The following is a 21,235-nucleotide window of genomic DNA, read 5'->3' as shown; positions in this document are numbered from 1 at the left end:
ACAGGGGGCTCCTGTGTTTTCCCTCTGCCCCGTCATAGCTTTTTGCCTCCTGATGTAGCTGCAAGGGAAAGCAAAACAAACTTCTCCCTCCACTTCTTGGCTTGTCTATCACAGCAAGACACCAATCACAGCACAGCATATCTGTTGTGGACTGAAACTTTCTCCCCAGCCCCCAATATTTTTAAAAAGGCACTTCCTCATTGCTGTGCAGTAATGCCGCAACACAAATGCATTTTTAATAGAAATCAACACTGCCCCATTGCTATGGAGAAATGCCATAACAATACAGCATCCCCCCCCCTTTTTTTTTTTATTTGAGTTCTTCTGCAGTTTATTTCTGCCTGGGTGGATTTCTGAGACCCTGAACATGGTAACTGTAGCCCAAAAAGACATTTTGTGCTAATGACTGGCTTTAAAACAAGGTGCTCAGACCCCTGTATGATCAGGAGATGGCAGCCCAATTGCTCTCCCACCCCCTCTTTCGCAACTCATTCCCTACCTCCAGAAAACAGAAAAGGGGTCGTGTTTTGCCTGCCTGGTCCCAAAAAGACCAAAAAGAAGATTTTATTTCACTTTTGACAAATCCAGTTTTCTGGATTCCTGAAATCAAGAGTTAAAAATGGCCAAAGAGTTAAAAATGGCCAAATTGTTACCCAGCTACTGGACAGACTCGGGATGTTGGCAGTGTCATGTGGAGGGAGCTCTAGCTCTATATGCCACCAACACGAGGATGATGTCCAGGAACATTTTCCTCGTGCAGAAATGGCCAAGATGTTGCAAAGCTCAATTCTGCACATCTTTAACCACTCCTGCGGAGCGGATTAAATAATTGGTCAAGGGCACCTAAGGAGGGCCCTGTCCGTGATGAGGAAGGGTGCCGATAGGCCGATTGGGACCTCTATCCATGGCTTTTCACCTGTATTCATGTTACTACAAATGACCTGTATCTCACAGAGACTGTACCTGCAATCATGGCTACAATTCTGACCTTAATGATGTGCAAACTTACATTCCTGAGTGCTAAAACAGAATAAAAATGTTACTTTAGCTGTATTAACAGACAATCCCTCTTTCTCAGGAACTCTGAAAATGAAAGGTCAAGGATGTGAGCTGTTTTCAGCAGTAAGGGAGATCACACAATCCTCCAATACATTTAGTCCCCATGTTGTGTGAAAGGGTTACACATGCATTTTCCTGCTTCAGTATGCATGATCTGAAAACCCAGATTTTTGAGGGCACCAGTTCATGCCTGCCAAAGCTGGAAAATATGCACATTACCCTGTCTCCACAAATGGCAACTAGGTATATTAAGAAGATTGTGTAATGCACAATATCCCTCTATGCCAGGGATGGCCAAACTGTGGCTCTCCAGATGTCCATAGACTACAATTCCATACAATTCACACGGTGCTGGCAGGGGAATTGTAGTCCATGGGCATTTGGAGAACCACAGTTTGGCCGCCGCTGCCACCCCTGCTTTATGCCTACTGATAATAATGAGTGAACATGATTGTGAAGGCAAATGGGATTTGGGGCTGTATCAAATGGAGTATCATGTCCAGATCATGGGATGTGATGGTACCGCTGTACTCTGCTCTGGTTCGGCCTCACTTGGAGTACTGTGTTCAGTTTTGGGCACCCCAGTTGAAGAGGGATATATACAAACTGGAGCATATCCAGAGGAGGGCAACAAAGATGGTGAGGAGTTTGGAGACCAAGACATATGAAGAAAGGTTGGGGGAGCTTGGTCTGTTTAGCCTGGAGAGGAGACAACTGAGAGAGGATTTGATAACCATTAAGTATTTAAATGGCTGCCATATAGAGGATGGAACAGAGTTGTTCTTTCTTGCCCCGGAGGGACAGACCAGAACCAATGGAATGAAATTAATTCAAAAGAAATTCTGTCTAAACATCTGGAAGAAGTTCCTGACAGATAGAGTGGTTTCTCAGTGGAACAGGCTTCCTCGGGAAGTGGTGGGTTCTCCATCTTTGGAAATTTTAAAACAGAGGCTGGATAGCTATCTGATAGTCTGATTCTGTGAAGGCTTAAGGGGGTGGCAGGTTACAGTAGATGAGCGATAGGGTTGTGAGTGTCCTGCATAGTGCAGGGGGTTGGACTAGATGACCCATGATGTACCTTCCAACTCTATGATTCTATGATTCTAAGATATAGAATCATAGAATCATAGAGTTGGAAGGGGCCATACAGGCCATCTAGTCCAACCCCCTGCTCAACGCAGGATCAGCCCTAAGCATCCTAAAGCATCCAAGAAAAGTGTGTATCCAACCTTTGCTTGAACACTGCCAGTGAGGGAGAGCTCACCACCTCCTTAGGCAGCCTATTCCACTGCTGAACTACTCTGACTGTGAAAGATTTTTTCCTGATATCTAGCCTATATCGTTGTACTTGAAGTTTAAACCCATTACTGCGTGTCCTCTCCTCTGCAGCCAACAGAAACAGCATCCTGCCCTCCTCCAAGTGACAACCTTTCAAATACTTAAAGAGGGCTATCATGTCCCCTCTCAACCTCCTTTTCTCCAGGCTGAACATTCCCAAGTCCCTCAACCTATCTTCATAGGGCTTGGTTCCTTGGCCCCAGATCATTTTCGTCGCTCTCCTCTGTACCCTTTCAATTTTATCTACATCCTTCTTGAAGTGAGGTTTCCAGAACTGCACACTGTACTCCAGGTGTGGTCTGACCAGTGCCGTATACAATGGGACTATGACATCTTGTGATTTTGATTTGATGCCCCTGTTGATACAGCCCAAAATGGCATTTGCCTATCAATTCTTAGGTTTCTGTTTGTTCCCTTTCTTTCAAAGGAGGGAGATATACTTTTGCAGTAGCTGTGATAGATGACAAGCATCCCTTTAGTATTCCTTTTTATGCAACAATTTACCTATGATCGGTGTTTGGTGAAATGGAAAGGAATCACACCCACCAGTTCTGATCTCTGTGAATTTTAGAATCAAGGGCAATGGCATTGTGAGAAACTGCAAATCAGAAAGTGCATCAATGATTTGGAAATTGGATGGGCAACTCTTGAGATATTTTTCTATTGAATTTTTGTGTAGGAACTCTATCTGAAAGACACTCTATTACCCATTGGTTTATGATTTGCACTGCAACCAGAGAAGCATATAAAAGACTTCTACACAATGTGAATTCGTGTCCAAAGGATGAAGTGCAAGCTACAGGGCAGCTGGACTATAACTGCTGTATCATTACATAATGCAAGCTGGCATGATTTCTTTGAAGGCAATGCAGAAAGCTCTCTATATACCAGATAAGGATCTGACTCTGGGCTGCTCCAGCCGCATCCTCTTGTTCAAAAACCCACCCACCCCCGAAAGTCAATTTATTTCCTAGCTTATCCAAGCTGCTTGGTAGAAGCTGGATGACTTGCAACAGCTCATTTGTGCTTAATGTACTAGAAGTGTGTGTGTGAGACAAATGCAGCTTTCACAGTGTCCTCTGATCCTGGCCCATCACCCTTTTAATTTGGGAGTTAGCAGATGATCAGTGAAACAACAGGGTGTCCGGCAACCAAGCAGCATATGCTAGCCACCAGCAGTAGATAAAGCACTCTCTTCTACAATGATTTATTTGTGCTACTTGCAGAGCTGAGACAGTACATGAAGTTTCTCATTCCACAAAAATCTATATTTCCAAGTGAGAAATTCTTCAAAAATCGTTGTTATATAAGAAATGCTGACACAGTCTGTGCTATATAACATGAATCAGGCAGCAATCAGTCCCTTCAAACCATATAGTCAGGGAAACACTTATGGCTGGCTATAAATTTTTACAGCCACAACCATTATAAAAATACTGTGTAAATCAATCTAAATGGAGAGCTTCCTGTTCCGGTGCAGAAAAGGTCCTGGTGAGCTTTATACCAACATTGTCATTTGAACACTGGTAACCCTGGATTGAGCCTCTTGTGGCGCAGAGTGGTAAGGCAGCCGTCTGACAGCTTTGCCCATAAGGCTGGGAGTTCAATCCCAGCAGCCGGCTCAAGGTTGACTCAGCCTTCCATCCTTCCGAGGTCGGTAAAATGAGTACCCAGCTTGCTGGGGGGTAAACGGTAATGACTGGGGAAGGCACTGGCAAACCACCCCGTATTGAGTCTGCCAAGAAAACGCTAGAGGGCGTCACACCAAGGGTCAGACATGACTCGGTGCTTGCACAGGGGATACCTTTACCTTTAACCCTGGATTGCTCCCCGTTCTAAATCAAGGTTTTTTTTTCCTCTCTAGATCTATCAGGTCTTGTGAAAGGTATTGCAGAGAATATGTATCTTTCCCCTGGCCTTATACAAAATAGTCCCCAGCTTAGTGTAGTAGTTAACAATAGCAGTCTCTAATCTGGAGAACCCACTCCTCCTCCACACGCTACCAACTGGGTGACCTTGGACAGTTCTGTCAGAGCTCTTTTAGCCCCACCTACCTTACAGAAAAGGTCAAGGTATCCCCTGTGCAAGCACTGAGTCATGTCTGAACCTTGGGGTGATGCCCTCTAGCGTTTTCATGGCAGACTCAATATGGGGTGGTTTGCCAGTGCCTTCCCCAGTCATTACCGTTTAGGAGCCTCTTGTGGCGCAGAGTGGTAAGGCAGCGACATGCTGTCTGAAGCTGTCTGCCCATGAGGTTGAGAGTTTAAGCCCACTGTTTGCACACAATCACTCTTCAGGGCCAGTTGCCATTTCCAGTGTCCCAGAAATCCACCCAGACATAAACACAGTCCAAAACACCACGAATCCCAAAAGGGGGGGGGGTGTTGTTCTGGCATTCCTCCATAGCAATGCAGAAGTGTTAATTTTTAATAAAAAATGCATCTGTGTTGTGGCATTACCAAATAATGCAGAACTGCCTTTTTTTAAAAAAAATTGATTTCGAGGTTTGGGGAAGGGGGGAGAAAGTTTCAGTCCATGAGAGAACTGCTGTGCTGTGATTGGTGGTTTACTGTGATTGACAAGCCAAGGAGTGGGGGGGGGGAGTTTGTTTTGTTTTCCCTCGCGGCCTTGTCTGGATGCAAAAAGCCTCGATGTGGCAGGGGAAAAATGCAGGAGGGGCCTCCTGTATGGAGGGCTGCAAATGCAAGGTTTACCATACTACATTTGCAAGCAGGAGTCCAACTTCATTTTACCCCTCTGTGCAGAAACAGTCTTAGTATAGCATAAGGCCGGAGACAAAAAGGGAATATGTGCTGAAAAGGGAAAAAGTAGGTGCTTGAAAACAATGCCAGGAAGATGGGTTCTCAGATGAACATATTGGCCCTATTAGTCTGAGGAAGAGTGCTTGCACTTGAAAGCTCAGGCCTTGAATAAATCTTTGTTGGTGCTACTGAACTCAAATTTTGTTGTGCCTCTTCAGACCAACATGGCTATCCACTTGAATTGGTCCTGTCTTGAGAGCTTAAATACCTAGCACCATTTCTAGTGGAGAATAAGAAGATGCCTGGTAGCAAGGTTGACCAGACTTGCTAATAAGATAAAGAAACCTTGAATTGGGGGGAATGCCTGCAAGTGCTCCATTAGATAAACAACTACTAAACAAATTCATAGTGTGAGTTTAAGACTCCTCAGAGCTTATGCAAACAGAGCAGGAACCTGTGAGAAGTTAAAGTGAACAGTTTTCTGTGTGCATATCTGACCAAATGGGTGAATTGCTTTAATCATTTAAATGCAATCACTTTAGTCATTTAAATGCTTGCTATGGCCATTATAAATGCTCAGCAGTTTTACTGCCACCTTCAAAAAGTTTGGGAGATCTGAGTCAGACTTACTAACTTTTTGTTAGATTTGGTCTGATATTCCTATAGTTCACTGAACATTCAGGGGCTTTACGCACCGGGATCTTTGTTGCAAATTGGTCACTGAATGAAAAATCACCATTTAAAATAGTGGAATTCGTCGTTATGCATACCTGCCTTTGTAGTGGAATCCAGTTGCGTTTTGTAGCGTTTCCCACAGCTTCCGGTCTCGGCAGAAATCGCTAGAAAGGAAGCGCTATTGCCAAGCTCGTCCCACCCCTGGCCGTCAAGCAGCCAATGGGCAGCCGTTAGCATGCTCCCAAACAGCCCCTTTCCCTTTAAGAAAGGTTTTAAAAAAAAAAAAACAGACCCATTGTAACGAATCTGGGTAGATTCGTTGCAACGGAGAGACACATCCAGCTGCCTAATGTGTTTGAGCTGTCGTTTGATCGTATGATCGTTGCCACGCTGCCTCGAGTGAAAAAAAAAAATCCCCCCCCCCTCTCACGGGCCCGATTTTCGGCTGAATAAATGTGTAAAAATTAATGGGAAAATACATCAGCAAACGGGCTTTTCTGTGGTTTGTGCTTAGTGACTAAAGGTGAAGGACTGAAGCCAGGGAAGCCTCTAAACAGAAAGAGGCTCGCTGGTGTGTTTATCCCCGCTCGCTCGGAGAAAAAAAAATGGCGATCGCTTCGCCGGAAGTTTGGAGGACAGGCTCAGGAGGAGGGACTTTGAAGAAACCGCAACAATGTTAACGCACAGGTCTTTTTCGCTAGTGTTGCAGATTGGTTGCAAGAGTGTAGCGCTTTCCGGAGGGTGAATCCACTTTTTGGGATTCCCCTGAAAGCACTACAAGGAAGCGCTTTTTGCAGATTGGTTTCAGGTGTGTGGCAGATTGTCTACGACGTCGTGCGTTATGGCAAATCAATAGCGTTTCCAATTGGCAACCATTGTGCGATTTTGAAGGCGTGCAAAAAGCCCCTCAATTTTTTCAAATGCTAGGCCTGTGAATAAAGTCTGAGAATCGTTAAGTGATAGACTGTTCAAACAAATTCTGTTCTCAATTAAGAAATGACAATTGGGAACTGACAGTTGAAGAACAGATGGTTAAGCACTGACTGTGGACTGGGAAGGAGGCAAAAGGAGTGAGAAGATCAGAGGGGGATCCCCATTCAAGCTGAAAAGGGAAATTGCTTCTATTTAACATAAGTAATCCCTGCCCAGTGAAAAGGGAGATAGTTCTTAAGAGAGGGGTGATCTCTGTATATAGAACGATTTTGGAGACTTGTTTGTATGTTCCGGCCTTCTAGACTTTAAGAGTCAATCAAACTCAAAAACCTATGTTTGAGTGTTTAAGCAGCAGCTGAAAAGAAAGCCTCTTTCCTCAAAGTTTTAAAAGACCTTTTTGAATAGCAGAAACATTTGTTGGCAACAAATTATCTGGAGTTAGGGTAATTATAAAGTTAACTCAGTTTTATTATAGGTTCACCTCATACATCCTATCCTGATTCTCCCTGGCCTTTTTCCCTCTAAATTAAATAAAACATTTGTTTTGAACGTGCAAACGCCTGCTATGTGCCATAGCTGATTTTGTCAAAATATATATATTAAAATGACTGGATGGGACAGTTATAGACAAATAAGAAGAAAATATTTGTTTGTTTGTTTGTTTATCTGTTTTTTTATTTATTCATTTATTTTGGATTTCTATACTGCCTGTTCTTTGCAGCTCTGGGCGGTTTACAATGAAACATTACCTGGAACATATGAACAACATGACAACAGTTCAGTGCCTCATTATTTCCAACAAACATCTTAACAGTATAAATAATAACAACATTGGGAGGTCGGTTATTGCAGTCATGGAAGGGTGTCTGGGGGGACCAGCAGGTGTTCTAAGACGGTCGGCCTCAAGCAAATGCCTGGTGGAAGAGCTCCCTTTTGCAGGCCCTGCGGAACTGTTTAAGGTCGGACAAGGCTCTGATCTCCTCACTGAGCTCATTCCACCAGGTGGGGGTCAGAACCAGTTAGTTTTATTACGGTCATAGACCAGCATAAGATGAAGGGGCCAGAACCAAGAAGGCTGTGGCTCTTGTTGAGGACCGGTGCACTTTTCTGGGACCGGGGTTATCGGGGCTGCTCAGCAAGAAAGCAGAAGATAAAAGGGGAAATGCTGCATGTGAGGTAGGAAAGAGGACAAGATTGTCATAACTTTGTTGTTGTTAGGTGCGAAGTCGTGTCCGACCCATCACGACCCCAAGAATAATGATACTCCAGGCTTTCCTGTCCTCTACCATTCCCCGGAGTCCATTTAAGTTCGCACTGACTGCTTCAGTGATTCCATCCAGCCACCTCATTCTCTGCCGTCCCCTCTGTTGTCATAACTACACTAAAGCAAATTCTATAGCTATGTGAACTATTATGTCAAACTTCTCATCCCCTGATCTGAGATATTTAGGACTAATAATCCAGGCATTTTGAAAATGGTGTTACTTTCATTCACTTCTGCCCAACACTGGCAGAACATTTATTTATTTTATGTAGCAAATAGAATGGCCTTTTAGATAGAAATCATTTTATTACCTACATTTCTCAAACTTGGTGGTTTCCCTTCCACAGATAAACATAATTGGAATGTCCTAGTATTCAAATTGTATTTGAATAAATTTGTAATTGTCTAGTAATAGCTTCTGTGAAATGTTTAACAATCCCGCAGTCTCCTTGAGAAATTGAAATGTACTATCAAAATGAGGCACTTAACTGTACCAGGGAAAGAAACCAATTTATAATATTGGAAAACTTCTCTGAATCACAGAGAATTGTACGCACAAAATTAGACTTGGAAGCATGCATGTGCAGATTAGATAGACTAATCTGTTCCACTTAATATTTCTGGTAAGGCCTTGGAGGAGGAGCATGTCTCATGGCCTAAATGCCACTCAATGCTTAACACCCACTCAGAGTGGCTATCCCGCCCCTAAGTGCCTCCTCCTCCAACGAGCTTGCCTGTCTGTCCAGCGGCCAGCCAATCGCCTTCCATACCCCACCCCTGACCACCCCCTCCTCCTTCCACTTCCCTCTGAAGTTTGAAGGCTGCAGATCTCTGCCGCATGATAGCTGTCCCTGCCTGCAGCCTTTCCAGGTCCTGGGGGGCGGGAGGAAGGTTGTCCACAGAGTTCTTCCACTCAACCCCTCTAATCTAGCACCCGTTGTATTCCTGAATGCAACAGGCTTGGCCCCTAGTTAATCGTATTGTGACAGAGGAGTTATGCATTATTCAAACCTACATGTTCCAATAAGATTAGAATTTGGCATCTAGGGAAACCCTGGAAATGTTGCCAATGGATGTCCATTTTCCATCTGCACAATCTTCCTTCTTTCCCTCTCCCTGGCAGCCCCACAGACTCTCCTTTTCTTCACCCACTGCCTCTCAGCTTTTCCTCCTTTCCTGCTCGCAGTTTCTATAGCCCTTCTCATCACTTGCTTACCTGTATCTGTTCAGCACAATTTCCCATTTTTCCTTCTCTCCCTTGGCAGCAAGTCTCCTTTTTTCCACCCTTTGACCTTCAGCTTTTCATCCTTCCTATCCCAGTTCCTACAGACCACTTTCCAACTACCTACCTACCTACCTACTCTCCCTATGATAACTTCTGCAGTTCACTCCTTTTCTTCCTTCCCTGCTTACTCTTCCTTTCTTCCTTGCTTTGCTTTGCTTTGCTTTGCTTTGCTTTGCTTTGCTTTGCTTTGCTTTGCTTTGCTTTGCTTTGCTTTGCTTTGCTTTGCTTTGCTTTGCTTTGCTTTGCTTTGCTTTGCTTTGCTTTGCTTTGCTTTGCTTTGCTTTGCTTTGCTTTGCTTTGCTTTGCTTTGCTTTGCTTTGCTTTGCTTTGCTTTGCTTTGCTTTGCTTTGTTGGAGGCTGTTTATCAACCACCCAAATGGCTACCACAGCCTCATAATGTATTTGTAGAAAATCTTGGTGTTTTTTCCCCTTTCCTTAGACATGCAGACATAATTTATGTAATTTGGGCAGGATTAACTGTTCTATTTGTTTTTTTTAATTAAAGATTTTACTGCCAAGTCGGGCCTTCCCTCCAGGTTTGTTTCTGGCACTCTAATCTGTATTTTGATATGCACACCATGGTTAGCAACAGAATTAGATATATACAGATATATAAACCACCTCAATTACGTCCTTGGAGAGGCAGCATATACATTTTCTAAATAAATAAATATAGATGAGGGGAATGGAAGCTAGAAAAGAACAGTTGAGCAGGGAAGTGAGAGACAAATTAAGCCAGCTCAGAAGGTAAGGATTCTAATAGATTTCTGCAGACTGATTGTGGAATTGTGGTCTGTACAAGCTAAGCAGTTAATGAATGTTCCGCTAAAAGATAACTAGGAGGATTGGGGGGTCGGGGGCTGTTAGTTTAGCCATTTATTATTGGGCCTGTTTGGATGAAAGCCACAGCAAGTATTAATAAAAGCTGATCATTTCCCCTGCAGTTTGAATGTGTAATATATGTGCATTTTGTCCTAAAATAAATACTTTGACTGATGAGCATTTGTGCGTGGGCTTAACTCAATGCTTGTGCCTTCTTGGGCAGCCTACAGAATTGAAATATGCTCTGTACCCAGTAAAGTCCTATTAAGTCCTGAGAAAGTTGACTCGGGGACATGATGGGGCTTGATGGCAGCTAGAAACAGGAGGGGGCTAATTGAAATTGTGTTCCTCCTTTGCCAAAGTCAGTAGTAGTTTTCTGAGAAGCACTAATATGTGAGCACAGAATATGCAGGTGATCAGGATTGCTTCCCTTCCACAATTCTTTCTACAGACAACTGGCCCCATATGGTTTAACGCAATTTCCTAATTGGGGCAGATGATTTCAACACAATTCCTTGCTACCTTTGGAAAGGGATTTCTTTCTTCTGCATCATCAAATTCCCATGTGGAATTCTTCTTCTTTGAATGTGGAGGCAAATGAGAGAGAGTAGAGCTGATGCCATGAGGAACGCCAATCAAGAAGGTTCTGTAAGTGGCTCAGGATACCATGGAGGCTTCAGGCACATCCCAGTCTTCAACTGGAATCCACTAAGGCATTAAATCCATACATTCATCCATCTATCCCCATTAAATTGAGTTGTTCGGTGATGGAGACACAGTCCCAGTGCCTTGTGGATCCCACCCGTGACATCTCTGCTAAGCCCCAAAATCAGTTTTCATGGTTTGTTTTACCAAGTGGACTAGCCTTATTGGGACTATACTGAGACTACCAACTTATTCCACAGACATGACTACAGCCGTCAGAGGATAATGGCTTTCACTGACTACCGACCTTGGCCATAGTTAAAGCAATGACCTAGACAAAGGGAAAGGAGCTTTGTCTCATTACCAATTATGTGAACTGCTCAGGCCTGCCTGTAGGTCCATTATCTTATGGGAAAGGTTATCTTTCTGAAATAATTTGTCTCCCTTGCAAAAAGAAAGGGAAGGAAAAGGTCTCTTTGCCCTTCCCGGAAATGACTAAAACTTATAGGAGTCTGCTCATCATTTCTTCATGCCTTTTATTGCTGTGGCATAATGGCAAATTATATGGAGGCTCACAGTTTGCTGCTAATCCTAATGGGTTTCATTCTGCTTTTATCAAAATCAGTTGAGGGGAGGGGATGCAAAGACATGTTGTGACTGGCATACAGATATGGATTTCTTTTAAAACAGTATTTTGAACAAAACACTGGGGGCCATTGTGCACACAGGGGAAAAATGAGATCATTACCTGGTGCAGATGCTTTATTTTCAGGGTTTCAGACAACGCCACCAGCCTCCTGCCTCCTCCCAGTGCTGCTCTCACTACATCTTCCGATTTGTAGCAAGATCAGGGTAATCCCAAAAAGTGGATTCCCCTGGGGAAATCCCACCAGCTGCCGCAAGCAGCCAGCCAAGGGAGAGTCAGGAGGAGAGGGCAGTAGTCGTCATGCAAGGAAATGTCCCACCCTCTCTTCTGCCTCCTTCATTTCCAGGAGCGGGATTTTGCTGTCTTTTAAAAAAATGGCGAAGAGGCTGGAGCAATGAATAGGTGTTTGCGAGGCTGCAGGATGGTTCAATAACATGTCCCGGATCGCACTCCTCCCATGCTCTCTCTCTCTCCCCAAGTTAAATAAACCAATGTGCCACTTTCCCTTTCTCGAGTCACAATCATGACCTGGCTGCAGACACGGAATTCATATGTGAATAAACAGATTCTTGTTTCATCACATAATTCATTTTTTAAAAAAAACTTCACGTTGAGTCGCAGGGGTTTAAAGCGCCATGCTGCGAGATGATTGGTTGTCAGGTGTGATTGATGGGTGCGAGCTGGAGGAGGCACTAGAAGCTCATAGGGTGTTCCTCACTCCTCGATTTGGATTGGGTTGGTGGGAGGATGGGGTTTCCACAAGCACATTGCATGATAAAAACCACCCCATCACTGAGCAATTGTATGTGTTAAATATGAATCATGATGATTAGAGAAAGGAGAGAAACTGAATCTCCCTGCATGTTATGTGGCCAAAAAAAGAGTTCATTGTCCCCTGAATCTAAAGAAACTCTTAACTTCTTAACCTAGGCAACCACCCATATACAGTTTGCTAGAAATAGAGATGGAACTCTTCCCCAACCCCTCCCCCCCCCATTTTCTGAGTTATTCTGTGCAAAGTAACTATACAAAATTACAAGAGTTGTACTACTCCATGTTCCGGAACATATTGGCAGGTTTTAATCAGCAAGCATTTGCTTCTTAATTTTTCTTGTTTTGTTTTCATTCCCATAGGACAATACTTTATTCCATCCGGTGAGCAGCAGCTGCATAGATTGCAACCCGGCAGAGAAGAAGATTTTCATGAACAGATGCGATCCTTTATCTGAAACTCAACAGTGGATTTTTGAGCATATTAATACGACTGTTTTAGCCAAATTTAACAGCAAAACCAGCTCTTAGGAAGAAGAAATGAGACTGTTCTGTACAGATTGCAAACAACGCCTCGGCCAGCATCTGGGTCAAAGGAGTCAGAAATTAAGTTTCCTAGATCCAGGAAATCACTTCTGAAGATTAAAGAAAGGCCAGGGCAAAAGCCGATAGGCTGCCATTGCGGATGGACGATATCTGAAGAACTTGGCTGAGGAAATTCCCCAGCTGTTGCTGAGGCCCTTCTGGTTGACAGTTCCCTTGCTGGTCAAGGGAAAACCTTATTTAAAAAATGTTTCAATACACTCCATGTTAATAAAAGTAAAACAGAGTTTTAGAGTCTCAGGTCAAACCTTGCTTAGTGAGTAGCTATGAATAGTTGCTATTACTTATGGGGGCTTCACAGAGTGCATGATTCCTGTGGGAAACTGCAGACACCACAGACACCTAGCAGGCCCTCTGGGATCTTCTGAACCTTCCAGAACTGAGGGCAAGATGTATGTGCTGGTGCCATTTCACACCTCTTGGAGAAAGTCAGATTTACGAGGGTTAATTTCAGTAAAGTGTTATTTAGGATCATTTGAAGAATCTCCCCATTATGTTCTTTTCACTGTTGAATGGGAATGGGTTTGTTTGTTTAAAAAAAAAGTGTAAGAGTAATTTTAGAGCTGCATTTTGAATGAAGCATGAAAATGACTGTAAGGTGTCAAACTACCATTTCTCTTCTGCAGTTGAAGAGGGAATCATTTCCATCAAATCAAAGCAACTAAATAAAATTTCCATCCATTTTACACTATCATCTGCAATTATTCATCATCTATGGGACAAGCCAAAAATGACAAGGTGGCCACATCATCATTAAAATGAAATATGTGATTTATAATAGCTGCACAAAGCAAGGTTTGCCTAAAAGGATTTCCTCTTGGAAGCCTACATTCCTTTTCAGGAATCTTTTTATTAAACAACTTCTGCATTGATTTAGTTCCATGCAGTTACCAACAGAAGAGGCATGATGAATCTGACAAGGTGGGCTTGTGGCCAGTTAAGCACTGATGTACTGCCTTGAGCCTCTGTGTTTGCATGGCCCTGAAGGGATGGTACTGGAAGGAGAAAAGTGCTCAGGGTAACTAAGATGTTTCTCAGAAACGAGCTGAGCATTCTGTGAAGTAATAGCTGAAACTGGGAAGGGGGCACTGTCTCCTTTTTCAGTTAATGCAATACATTTAGCATATCACAGACTGCAGGGGGTTGTATGCATGGTACTCCCTACCATCGTGTTTCCAATATCCCAAAGACCTGAAAAGAGGACCGCTTTTGAGAACTAGTCACAATGAAAAGAACACCATAGTGCATCTTTTGCGATTTGCATGGGAGGGCAAGATCAAGGTCTGAATGACTCTCCCGATGACATGAGAAGAGAATTCTGGTCTGACTTTCTTCCTGTTTTTCCATGCACAAATAACCTTTTACATGAGGAAACCATCTGAAGTAGCACTGAAGAACTGCACTGTGTGATTTTGGCAAAGCACGTGGAGAGATCTTGAATGCACCTTTAAGCAGAGTTCTTATCTTTGGATGCATGCAAGTATACTTATGAGTTAGGTGCAGACAGGAAAGGAAAACTTAAAGCTGTCCCAAGACTCAGGGAAAACGAGAAGCCGGAAGAGAAATGGTATGCTTTTGCAACTGAAAAGTACTGAAGCTTTTAATAGTATGTTCAAGTCAGAACATCCTTGTTCTGATTAGTTCTCAACATCTGTTCTTACAGCAAAAGAGTGTTGTTCATGTTCTGACCCTATAAGTAGAAAGCAGATTTTAAAAGTGTTTTTGAAATCATTGTTCTTAGCAGAAATAAATGCGCAGACTGATCTTGTTTATTACCTTTAGATCCTGCCTTTCTTCTTTTGAAAATTCAAGAGACTGCATGTATGGTTCCAGCAAGCCTCCCATCTAGGCACGGATTTCTAAAATGAGACTTCTAAAATTAAGAACACACATCCTTTGATTGTCTGATTGTACTTGAAAACAAAAACTGCAGAGGGAAGAAGCCAAGAGTGCAGAGATTGCATTCAGTAGAAAAATGAGACAATGTTTCATTTTCAAATATGTCCAGCACTAAATTAGCTCTGAACAACAGCTTTATGTTCCTAACATACACTGAAGAGTAGAGTTGTTTTGTACAGGTTTTTTAACTAAGGGTTTGGCAATGCTATGCTTATGGAGCAATAGAACTGATCACATTTTTGTATGCAAGCAAGATTTTTGAAGGAGCAAGATTTCATACTGCCAGCTATAATAGTTACTTCTACACTCTTCCCCACTCAGAGGTAAATTTTCCCTTCATAGTGAAATATTGTTCTTTCACAGGCTAAGCTAGCCTGGTCATTTCCTAGATATAAAATTAAGCTCACCGTCTCACCCTGTCACTGCTAGATCATTTTGGGCTTTGTCCAGCCCTGGAACCTTTTGTGAAGTTGTAGAGCTCTTTTTCTTACAACCCTTTTGTCAGAATAGCACTGCGGCATTGTTAACAGAAAACCAATAAAATATTTAATTTTGCAAAGAGGGAAAGGGTAGTTGAAATGAGGAATCAAGTTTTTCATACAAATCAATTAGTTTATGATGTCAACTTACAGGCTTTTATGATGCTCAGATTACTTTTCAACTGAGTGATTTCATTATGATCTTTATCTATTTTTCTTCTTGTCTTTTTACCTTTTTTCTTAGTCTTTTTTAGTTCCCTAGAACTTCCCTGGCTCCCAGAAAGTGGATATTCTCTTTGTACCACCACTTCCCCCCTGCCTACTGAGGAGTCTGAAGCCCTTTCTTACACTCAGATCTGAAGATATACACACACCGAATTTCTCCTGTCAAATTTGGCATGGATCCTCCTTCTCTTCTTAGAAGGATACTCCTTCCAATTTGACTTGATTTGGGAACTAATGCCTCACTGCCCAAGTCCCCACTACCAAATATCTGCCCTAGTTGTCCAGACACTGTGTGGATTAGCTGTCAATAGAAATCTCAGTTCTTCTTAGTGTTGCCAGGGTCTCCCCAGGCCACCCACAGGGGTTGGGGACATGGAGTTGCCAGATGCAGGCTGGGAAACTCCAACAGATCTGGGAATGGAGCTTGGGAAGGACTGGGACCTCAGTGGAGTAAAATGCCATAGATTATACCCTCCAACACATCTGTTTTCTCCAGGGGAACAGATCTCTGTAGTTTGAAGATGAGCTGTTAGTCCAGGGGATCCCCAGTTCCCACCTGGAGGCCGCCATTCCTAGGTAACTTTTCCTCAAATGATCCACTAAGTTTCTGTCACAATCCAAATCAAAATGATTCTCTCTCCAACACACAACCACATATCAGTTCCCTATGATTTGTTGCTGGGCAGTCAGAGGGCTCAGAGCAGCCTGTCGTTCTTACTCTGTCAGCCACTTAGAAGTTTACATTTTTAGTACTGGCCGTCACGCTAACCCATCTGCTCGCAGCTTCTTCTGCACAAAGTAGCTCAAGTGACTCATTTGCCACAAGTGGGATATGGTATTTCACATCCTACCATTCAGCCCACTTAGGAGAGGCTTGTAGCAGCAAGCAAAATTAGAGGTTCTGGTTCTGGCAAATTAGCTTGATGTGGGTAGGAAGTGCCCAAGAAAAGAAAAACACATTTGGCAAAAACAGCACAAGCATAAGTCCTAGGAGACCAACAGTGCCATCCTCAGCAGAGTCACACTCTTCTAAGTCCATTGAAATCGGTAGATATAGAAATGTGTAACTGTCTACGATGGAACTGAAAGGCATCTTAGGAGGGACTCATGCTGTCTGTGGCATTCCCACACTTATGCTAGGATGTTAAAGTCTTCTGGGGGTTTCGACAAGGAAGTGCAGACTTGTATTAAAGCACCAGCAAGATGAATTTATCAAGTTTGGCTGCAGTCCTGCACACAGGATGCTAGAACAAGGAAGTCAATGGAAGTCCAGCAGATAAACTGTGTGCTGGGTTGATGTAGCCTGGTCTTACACATGGCAGTATTAAGGAGGTCAACACTAAACTTTAGCAGTGAGCCCATGCAGAAGACCCCAGCCTCCTTGAATAGTAGCAGGAGCAATGGAGCTTGAAGGATGATTATGATGATGATTTAAGCTCATATCCTGCTGCTTTCCAAAAACAGTGGCTTACAAATATAAAAACTCCATAAAAGCCCCAATATAAAACCCATTAGCCTTAAAGCCATAAAAACCCCTTACAAGCCACAAGATTGGTAGCCAAATTCCCTTTCTTAAAAACAAGTTACACAGAATGGGAATTAATGTACTTTCTCCACAGACACATATCACTTGAAAGCAATTATCACATTATGGCTGCCAATTAAAAAGAATCATTATTTTTCAATTTGAAGAGAGCATAGGCAATGTGCAGGAGAAAGCAGCTGATGGGAGCCAGAGTACCTCTAGCCAAAGCCTAGGAATGTTTTTGACTCATCCTGGTCCTTAGAAGTGACTTATTAGAATTTTAAAATATTATTATTATTATTATTATTATTATTATATTTAATTCCCACCTCTCCCTATAGGCTCGATGCAGGTCACAACAGCCTCAACCCCATTAAAATCCCCATTAAAAGACTTTTTAAAAATACATGAAGGCAAAAAATCTCCAAACCTCCCCGCCTACCAAATAAACAAAGATAATGGAAGGGAGTGATGTACACTTCCCAACTCCGGGGGGGGGGGGCATGTCCCTGATTCACTGGCCCCAGCCTCAACCACAGAGTCATCAAAGTCATCATAAATGACTTTGTCCTTGATTTAAAACAATTGAGATTTCTCCTCTGCATGAACTTGTTACAATTTAGCACAGAGTTTGGCCCATATAGGTTTACTTAGTTCTGTGTTCCGCTCTATGTTGGATCAAGACAACTGTTTCAGATGCCTAATGGATTTTTTAGGTTCCACAAGCAATGGTGTTCCATTGAGCACTTCTTTGTTGTTGATACTTGAACAAAGCCATGGTACTGGTGGACCATTATAACCGGTAATTCACATAAGGCTAGCGGCTCCTTATACAGCTTTTCCCATGTCAGCAGCAAGGAAACTGATTATTGTTGATATCAAAAAGTAACCTTCAGAACCACGAGAGAAGCATCCAATGGCATTACAAACAGCACTTATCTTTGGATTCGAACACAGCAACAATGCAGTTCTAAGCAGAATTGCACCTTTCTAAAATGATTACCTTCTATGGACTTAGAAGGGTATAACTCTGCTTAGGATTGCACTGCAAGTATATGTTCAAGTAGATTCTGCAATAAAACATGTCATTTTTCCCACAGCAGTGCAATATGAGCAACTCTTTAATGGATCCCAGTGATTGACTTGGCAAAATGGATATTTACCTGCCCAAGTTCCAGCATTATAACCAGATGGCCAGTTTTATGATCTGGTTTGAAACTGATGGGAATATTTAAAGATCCACTGATGCAAAGTGCAGTGCTTGGTTGCCTGAATAGGGGATCACAATTTGTACATCGATGCTCAGTTTAGATGGCCTGCTCGTTAAATCCATGAAATGTGTTTACCCTTCAGAATTGTTTTTAGCATTTAAAATGGCATCTCTTCAAATAGATAGGCACTGATAAAATTGCCATTGATTTCTCTGACACAGTGACACTTTAACAAAGCTTGTATCCTGGCTCAGTGAAATGAATATGGTATTATTGGTCTATTACACAGTGGACAGGTATTCCCCTGGCAGTAAGCACCAGCTGGGTTGCATTACTGTGACTGGCAGACTTGTTACCAGCAGCTCTGGGCTAATGAGCTGCAGGGGGGAGGGGGGAGGGGAATGCAGAGCTGTTTACTCTGAGTACATAAGTTGGGAGGATGACATGTTCATAGGGCAGTGTTGCAGCCAAGAGTCCCTTGGCTTGTTTACTTCACGCTATCCCCACTTCAGCAGAAAAGGTCTTTCTTGTCAGCAATAAGTTCATCTGCTTCCAGAAGCACAGAACAAAAAACAATATAAAATGTATTTTACAAAACAAGATAAAAGAGTATTTCTTGACAATAGTAAAGATGAAAATTGAACTCTGACAGGCTTGCATCAACCCCTCAAAAATTAAGATCTCTTAATTATCTAGTAAATCCCCCAGATGTGTTTAATGTTTCCTTGTATTAAAAGCACAATGCCAAAAATAGTTTTTTGTCATTATTAAGAATTCTTACCCTTCTCATTAAAGAATTATAAACTTTTCAAATAGTATTCCTAGCCACAGTTCTGTTAACGCTTTTGAACATATGCTATTATGCCACTATTCTATTCACTCCAAGGGGTGGTATCCAAAGAGGCAGTCTTCTAATTAATTGGAGAAATGAGCGTAAAGAGACATAGTGAGAGACAGATCACTGGGATCTCCACCAATGTTTACAAGAATGTTAAGGGGAAATAAAGGGTTACACCACACACAAAACACACACAAGTCTAGCTAAGAGGAAATCAGGGAAGGGGTGGGGAGCAGTTTTAGGGAAGACAATATTTAACATTCTCAAACATAGAGGTTAGGGGAGACAGCAGCAAAATTGTCAGTGTTTCATAGGAATAGGGGGCAAGCCCACATGTGAGGAGGAGGGCTGGAGCAAGATGACATATCTTATAGGGTAAAATGCTCCCTAAGGCTGTATGTTGGCCTCCAAACTAATGAACTGATGGATTTTCTGGGAGTGACCAATGACTTAGGAAGGATGAGTTTTCCAGAGGACAATGCCTACTATTCCTGTACCTGAGGTAAATTGTAGGTGCTATTTGTTCCTGATGACCCTTTGAGAACCAGACAGGAAAGCTGGCAAGTTTTAGGAAAGTGTTAAGTACAGCCTAATTAAGGTAGAAGGGTTCAGGGGAAGTGAAATTGGAAACTGATGAGATTAGTCACAAGTTCTTGGGAGATCTATTGTCCAAAAGATCTCTGACTGAACATCCTTGTTGTTATCGCGTAACATATAATGGGAATTTATGGGGTTTTATTGTTATTTTAATGTTTTATTGTGAACTGCCGTGAGACCTCCTGGCGAACAGGAGTACACAAGTTTAAATAAATAAATAATAAATAAATAAATAAATAAATAAATAAATAAATAAAGCGTCCCCATGGGGTGGGGAGGAGGTCATTAGCACGTCAGCCACTCTTTCCCTCATGTTCTAAACTATATTCCAGATGTGTCTCTGGAAGCTTGTCTCTGACTGGCTTCCATTTCTGTGTCCGGTCAGACCAGACAGTGCACTTGGCCTTATGATATCGCTCACATCTATTTCTGTTCATTTTTGGCCAGGTAGTGTATAGCCTTTGATATTTCTGCGTGTGAGGGGCATCTGTGATTGTCAAATTATAAAATAATTTTCAGAAAGAGGAGGGGTCTTCCTGCTATCAGGGGAGAAAAACTATTTAAAGCATATTGTGTTGAAAATGTGTTTTGAATTTAAGTAATTGTGGTAGAAACTGCCTACAGTGATATAGGTTTGCCTTCTGATCACTAAGATGTGCTGTGTTCCTCCAACATTTCTATATATGCTTTACTGGGAAAAGTTAGATGAATGTAAGTTATAGCTGTCATTTACAGAAAATTTAGTGTTCTTAGTTATTACTGGTATCCATATGAACACAGACTAGGATCCCAGCAACTACTGCAAGGCACAGCCAAAGTCTTGGTTGAATCTAGTGGGATATTTGAGTTATTTTCCTTTGAGTGGGAGACTCTAAAGCCATATCTCAAACCACACACTCTCCTCACTTTCAAAAGAGTTTTGCCACATGGTTTCATGCCCTGCAGTTCAAAAAAAAAAAACAAAACCCAAGTCTGAGGTCCCTGTGGACATGTGGGACTAATTCTGTGGTTCTTTGGATACTTGCCATAAGATTTTTCCCTGGAAGACTGAACTATTTTATGTTATGTTTTCTGTAAGAATTGTGTGCTGCATCTGCATCAAAGTTTTAGCAGATGGTGTTATTTAAATCATGTTTAGCAGGCAACTCTAGTCTGAAATCTGTGAAATACCTAAACATGTATGAATTCATGATGCAGCCCTCTTCCCATGTACCTATAGGAAGACAGTTTAGTGAGGACAGCAGACAAGACATGCTTGTCTTGAGACAAACTAAAAGACATCCCAGGTGCTTCCAAACCTTCTTGTTTTTCACAGGTTGTCACATGGCAATGTCAAAAGAGGATGCTTTGCTACTGAAGTACAATCCCTTTAGTGAATCTTTCATATTTCCGGGGTTATTGATATGTTATACCCACACAAGAGTAACTATTTCCAAATACTATGTAACAGCATTGACCATCAGCTAAAGTAACTTTGAGTCAAACCAGTTGATACTACTGGCAAGTCTTATCATGATCTCCCTTGACCCCACAGGCTACAGTATCATAGATCCTCTCTGCACAGAGGCAATATAGTAGGCACTTTACTGAAGAAAATAAGAAGTGTCAAAGGAACAGAAAGGTTTAAAGCAATAAGAATATATGCCTTCTAAGTTAAC

The 21,235-nt window shown here is 42.3% G+C and overlaps 1 protein-coding gene across 4 annotated transcripts in view; it reads left to right on the top strand.

Moving 5' to 3' along the window:
• The window catches only part of GALNTL6 (polypeptide N-acetylgalactosaminyltransferase like 6), a 542,786-nt gene extending 528,208 nt beyond the window's left edge, over positions 1 to 14,578 (top strand). For all 4 annotated transcript variants that reach the window (XM_077353588.1, XM_077353585.1, XM_077353586.1 and 1 more), the window contains one exon: positions 12,564 to 14,578. In XM_077353588.1, coding sequence (XP_077209703.1) covers positions 12,564 to 12,731 — 168 coding nt within the window. In that variant the 3' untranslated portion in view covers positions 12,732 to 14,578. The remainder of the gene's footprint in view (positions 1 to 12,563) is intronic.
• Positions 14,579 to 21,235: the final 6,657 nt, after the last annotated feature.

Source organism: Paroedura picta, chromosome 10 (assembly GCF_049243985.1).
Source record: "Paroedura picta isolate Pp20150507F chromosome 10, Ppicta_v3.0, whole genome shotgun sequence".
Taxonomy (NCBI): Eukaryota; Metazoa; Chordata; class Lepidosauria; order Squamata; family Gekkonidae; genus Paroedura; species Paroedura picta.
This window is presented reverse-complemented; position numbering and strand designations above follow the sequence as displayed.